Raw genomic sequence first — 6,293 nt, 5'->3', positions numbered from 1 at the left:
AAAAAAAAAAAAATTCAGCTTCAGATCCCTCTGCGGTTATGCGTTATACATGTATATGATTAAATGTTTTAATTCACCCTTTTCATAAACCCTGCTAAAACACTGCTTCTGAACAGGTGCAATGGTTTGCACCTTCTATACTAACTCACTCATTAGCTGTACTGAGGCATGTGTGTTGGTCTTGATTTACAGGGGAGAAGTGTTTTATACCGAAAAAGATCTCCTGTGGGCAGTGTATCACTTTAAATAAACCATCTGATGGGTCAAAGAAGCATCCAAATCATGCTGTTCATTGTTATTAAGGACCATTACTGTGGTAGCCACAGAGCAAAATTGCTGTACCCTTGAAGACAATTTCTACTGAAATAATGGGTTACATCCATATTTTTTACTTTTTGTATTTAAACGTGCCAAATCCACACACACACACACGTGTGTGAGCGTGCATCCCTCACCTGAATTCCAGCATGGCTGCACAGGTAGAAGTCAAACTCGGACGGGTGTGTGATGGTGCTGTCCACTGTGGTGCCTGCAGGGACATTGCCGCTCTTCCCAACCTGCAGGTGGTGATCAATTAGTTACAAAATTACAGTTAAAGACTGACACTACAGTGTTGTACAAAAGAATACAACTCAATACCACGCATCATAGAGTGAACTTGTACTGACCCTCTCAGCTTTGTCAGAGCAGAAGAGACGAGTGTGGTGACGTTTCTGAACCACAATGTAGGTAATGCCCGGCCTGTAATCCTCCTCCAGACTGATACAGGCCTTTCTGATTGCTATCAGCTCCGGCCACGCTACCTGAAAATATAAAAAAAATATAAACGACACACACACACACACACACGAGAGGTATCCTATGCAACATGTTTTGATATACCAGGAATGCATAGAATTGTTATTTTTTTCCCACATTTTAATTTTTCTGATGGAACTTTGTTTGCAACTCTCGCCATGGTTTTGGACTGAAGCTGAATGTCATCATTGAATTAAGGTTTTGACAGCCTCTTCTCTTAATGAATCACAGCTGCCATTCCTGTCTAGTAGATCGCACTTGGGACTTGCACACCAAAATGGCCAAGATATGGCAGAAATAAGATAGAGATGAGCATGAAAACTCTGCTAATCACTCACCTGTTTCATTTGTCCCTCAGACACACCGCCACGATAATAGATGATTCGTGTGGGCTTGAAGCGCGTGGACTTGTAAAACTGGATGAGCAGCTCCCGCACCATGTTGGTCAAATCTTGGATTACCTCCTGACTGAAGAGCTGCTCCTAAAGAGACAAAAAAAAATGACTTGGACTCAAAAGGAGGAGGGAACTGTTAACAAAAAACTTTAATGGACATCTCTCTCCTTTCAAACTGACATCTAGTAATATTACTTAAATTTAAAATACTGTTCAATAACTAAAGAGTAACTGAAATATTGCAGAATGCTTTTAAAAGAAATTACTCAATATGAGTACAAATTTATCAATAGTATGAAAATCCAAATGTCATTTTCAACAGTAAGTACACACAGAATGTTGTTACCTGGGACATGTCTTGTCTTGACGTCTGGACTCGGACCGTGGCACAGTAACGGCTGGGGTGGCCGTCCATGCTGCCCACCACTGCCGCGATGGACGGCTTCTTCCCGTCACCTGCTGGAGGATGTGTTACATCTGCACCCAGGAAGATGACCGGCTGCTGGAACACAGAGGGCCTGAACAGAGAACAGGACACACAAAAGAAAGAAGAGACTTTACATTGCAGGCCTGTTCATCATATTTCTTATTCAATTTCTAAACCAAGAACATGACTAGATCCAAATATTATAAAAAGTCAAAGATTTTCAGAATTTCAGCACCAGACAAAATAAATGCCAAACAGCAAGATTTACATAAAATGATGCAGATTATTACTACAACTTTGATTGCGCTTTTCCACGATTACCAGAGGTCTATCTGTATTCAGAAAGTATCTCACTAATCTACAACATTCAAAGCCAAGAAGCATTCCACACTGCCATCTGGACTGCAACTAAGAAATTACAAAATCCATGCTGACCTCTGATGAGGCACCAGGACGTTGTTGATGCCTCCCAGCTTGGCGTTGATCTTGAGGCACAGGTTGGAGAGGGTCTGAGGGGAGGTCTTCACTACATTCTTTACCTGCACACACTGGGTTGCCATGCCAAGGAGTGTATCACCCACCCGCTTTACCTCAGCTGTAAACAAAAACGGGAGAAGACCAAGATCAATCACAAAATTACACATTTCATTCATACGTATGTTACCCTATTCCTTTGTTCCATCCTCACAAAATTATGAATTTCACTTTCTTACCATAGACTGGCGTCTTGCCAGGCAGGATGACCACAATCAGCTGCAGACCTACATAAGACATCTTGAGGTGTTTGAACATGGGCTCCACACTGTCAGCTCCTTGAGCGTATTTACAGAAACATGGCTGCCCTTGAATGGGCATCCCAGCGTCCTTTGAGATCTTTCGAAGCTGGTCAGTGAAGCTCCTATTGAAATGCATTCAATGTTTAGAAATCAGCAGTATAAGCATACGACATCTAATAAAATTCAATGTAGTAGGGCGAAAGAGATTCAATGAACCTATGCAAGACCACTGTAACTGCAGGTTGTAGTTTGCGAGGGAGCTTTGAACTAAATGCTAACATGTTTACAATGACAATTGCTAACATAAAGCTGGTATAATGTTCACCATCTTAGTTTCATGTATTTGCATGCTAACATTTGCTAATTAGCACTGAACACAGTACAGCTAAGGCTGATGGGAATGTTGTTAGTTTTGAAGGTATCTGATCATAAACATTTTCCAAGTATGGGACAAATTCAAATATATGACCTAATGATGGTGCTAAAACAAAATCTGAAGGATAACCAAAGTTATTACAATTCTTCAAGAGGAGGACATGAATGTCATGTCAATCCATCCAATAGCTGTTGGTCATTTCTCAAAACCACAAATGTCAATCTCATGGTGGCGCTAGAGAAAAAGTCAAGGCATCACCAAAGCCATTAGGATACATCATCCAACAACCATGAATATTTGTACAAAATTGTGCCAATCCATCCAAAACTTAAGATATAATAGTCTGGACCATAGCGGTGCACCGACTGACAGACATGAGCCACACTACCAACATAACATAAAAGAAAACAATGTACAAAAGACTCACTAGCATTTGCCTTGTGCTGTCACTTTTCCTTCTCAAGTACATTTATGGGACACGCCTCATTATAAAGCCAAACAACAGTTGATGCCATGACTCACTTGAGCAGGTCCTCCCGACATTGTTTCTGAGGCGCGAAGCAGGCCACAGCCCAGACCTTGATCTCGATGCCGGCATAGAACTGCTTCCCTCTCATGTCCCACACGCCCTGGTTGGGCGTGGCAACAGTTTTATTCTGCGGAGAGAGTCCCTACTCTCTTAGTCAACCCACCGGTTGGATGAGCCAATACAACAGGTACTACAGCCCAACCTATACTTTGGATTTTCATACCATACACAGACATACATAATGCATTAACAGCCTACTCAACTGGCCTACACACAGTGCGCATTGTTGGCTAGACTTGGCAGACAAAAATATTCTACGCACAGTGAATGAATTTAAACTGGTTTTATACACTCATACCAATTTGACTGTAAAATGTCCTGCACCGTGGTTTACTGCACATGAAGTATTAATCTGCACAAAACATACAGTCTATGCTAAGCATTGTGAGACCCATTTAGGAGCGTGAGATGCTCAGTTTTTTTATTGAACATAAATATTCAGATTTTATAGCTTCCCACATCATTAGGTGAGTGCTTCTACTTCAAGTGCGGTTGTGAATACAAATTCAAAAAGGGCAGTGGCTTTCAATTACGTTAACAAGATTTACCAGAGGCCATTACAAGCTTTTATTCTCCCAACAAAGTGACCAAAATGAACTACTTGAGAGTGGTATGCTAAGAAAAGTCAAGAGCTTCTCCATCTCATTCCAACACGCTCAAAAAATCTTCAACATGATCAAAAGGATTTAAAACTACGTAACAAATTACATGTTGTCATCAATAACATAAAACTTAATAGACTGCTGCTTTTCCCATCTCACATGTTGCACAGTCAGTCACTTCAGGGAGTATTCAGTTTTGGTTCTGTGAATATTTTGATGAAACTGTATGTCCACCAACATTTGCATGCCATTTTAAAATGAAAGGTGAGTGTATTTCATAGGGATGCACCGAAATGAAAATTATTGGACAAAAACGAATATAATGAAGAAATTTGCCGAATACCAAACCAAGTACATTCACATTTTCTTTTTACCATTGCATAAATTAAATAGTCAAAATGTGTTTTTACTCAGTGTTTCCCACAAGATTTGGAGAGACTATGGGGGGTGGGTCCAAAGCCCATGAGTGTCCGGTACAATACGTGTGTCCATTTACTTTAATGGATATATAATATGTTTTATACTCTGAATATAATCCAATTAATCTTAGCTCCATCCTGTATAGACACCTTTTTTTGGACCCTCACTCCGACCCAATACGATAAATGTTGTATGTGGTTCTCCTATCGCGCAACATGAAGACTTCACAACCTCTCTTCAGGTAGGACGCTGCAACACTTGTCTTTGTAAAGAGAAAATGACAGGATAAAGTCGCTAACCTGCCTGTCAGCTCACACTGGTCCGCTTCAGTGGATTAACCATAAAGGGTTGAATATGTGCGCAATACAAATTTAGGTGTGTCTAGCTTAATCGCCTTCTCACAAACGAGTGACAAACACTCAAAGCGGTTCAGACCGTTTGTTGCCTTTTGTAAGAAGTCAGCCACAGATTGAGTGGATGTGCTAGGAAACAATTCAGCAGAACAGTGTCTGCAAATGGTGATTTTTGCGTCTTTCACAGACAGTTTAAAATGCTTCCACACTGTCGATATGTCACCATAATTGTTCGGTAAAATTCCTTCGGTCTTTTGACTTATTAGGCCGAACACCAAAAGTGCTTTTTCCTGCTATTTTCAGCCAGTTAATTTCAGTGGCCGAACATTCGGTGCATCCCCAGTATTTCATTCACACCAAGTGATCACAGAAATGAGAAAAGCTTTCAGTCCACATTTAAGGGCATTTCACTGGAAGCCGATTAGACTCGATAACCCAGCAGGCAAGTGGCCAAACCTTTCAGAAAGAGTGTTGCGATAGGATCTGGGCTAAATTAACGTATAGTTCAGGCAGCCAATTAGGGATTTAAGCTTGGCAGTGGAATGCAAGAGCATTTTTTTTGCAACCAACAACCTGCTGTAATTCTCTGAAGAACAATTGTAAATTAAGCAGAGTATAAAAAGGGAAAAGCTGGCCCATACACTGAACCAATTTCCCCACAGGGATCATTCAAGTTTTATCTTATCTTAGCAGAATCAATGAACACTGCCTCTGAATGAGGTGTTATATTCCAGCACCTGTACTATTTATATTAACCTTTTCATTTTCAGATGGAAGATAAAGTCACATTCACTCCCACAAGCTTTAAAACTGAATCTTTCAGACAGGTTTTACTTTAATGCTGGGTGTCTCAGAGTCTTATCATCCTCCTGTTGGCAGCACATCCCCCCCCCCATTTGAGATTCAATGGGTGAATCTCAGCAGTCTGCAACAACTTGCTGCTTCATCTACATGCACTGTAATATTGACATACTTAGAGGCGGTGTCAGTGAAAGGATAGTCTTTTAAAGAGATGCACTTGACAGACTGCAGAGATGCACCACAGGATTATAAAAATGGGGCAAGTTCCAGGTTTAACAGGCATCTGTATCTAGTCACCACCTGAATTAATAGCAGCAGTTAAACGTCACAACCAAGACGACGATGGTTCTTTGGTGTCTCAATTCTACTCAATATTGAAACATGGGATTCTTACACTTTGCAACTCTAAACTACTAGTAAAAAACAAGTATTTCAATATTCATCCATTTCAAATTTGCTCAGAAATCCACTGTTCAAAATAAATCACATAATAAACTCACTCAGCCTTCCGCTGAGTGACCTCTTTAAACCTGGATCTTCCCCCCGTGTCCCAACATTCACTCTGTGATGCCACCGCCCTGTGCGTTCCCAGTCAGGCATGCAACCCCAGAGTTTAGCCCCTTTCCCAGTACTCACCCTGCCACAGTCCCTCCCTGTGTCTGTACTCACCCGGCCCCCATACTGCAGCATGGGTGCTGGGAGAACACGTCCGGTCACTTCTGTCATGTCATTGTGCACCACAATGCCAAACTCCTT

The 6,293-nt window shown here is 41.2% G+C and overlaps 1 protein-coding gene across 1 annotated transcript in view; it reads right to left on the bottom strand.

Annotated features, from left to right (window-relative positions):
- The window catches only part of ago4 (argonaute RISC component 4), a 25,445-nt gene that overhangs the window by 6,268 nt on the left and 12,884 nt on the right, over nt 1–6,293 (bottom strand). The window contains exons 11-17 of the mRNA XM_046058200.1: nt 3,295–3,443; nt 2,334–2,518; nt 2,056–2,215; nt 1,540–1,711; nt 1,137–1,280; nt 669–803; nt 456–557 (exon numbers count right to left, since the gene is read on the bottom strand). Coding sequence (XP_045914156.1) covers nt 456–557; nt 669–803; nt 1,137–1,280; nt 1,540–1,711; nt 2,056–2,215; nt 2,334–2,518; nt 3,295–3,443 — 1,047 coding nt within the window. The remainder of the gene's footprint in view (nt 1–455; nt 558–668; nt 804–1,136; nt 1,281–1,539; nt 1,712–2,055; nt 2,216–2,333; nt 2,519–3,294; nt 3,444–6,293) is intronic.

The sequence above is a fragment of the Micropterus dolomieu genome, linkage group LG09, assembly GCF_021292245.1.
Source record: "Micropterus dolomieu isolate WLL.071019.BEF.003 ecotype Adirondacks linkage group LG09, ASM2129224v1, whole genome shotgun sequence".
In the NCBI taxonomy this organism is placed as follows: domain Eukaryota; kingdom Metazoa; phylum Chordata; class Actinopteri; order Centrarchiformes; family Centrarchidae; genus Micropterus; species Micropterus dolomieu.
The sequence above is the reverse complement of the archived record's forward strand: the minus strand, read 5'-3'. Positions and strand labels throughout refer to the sequence as shown.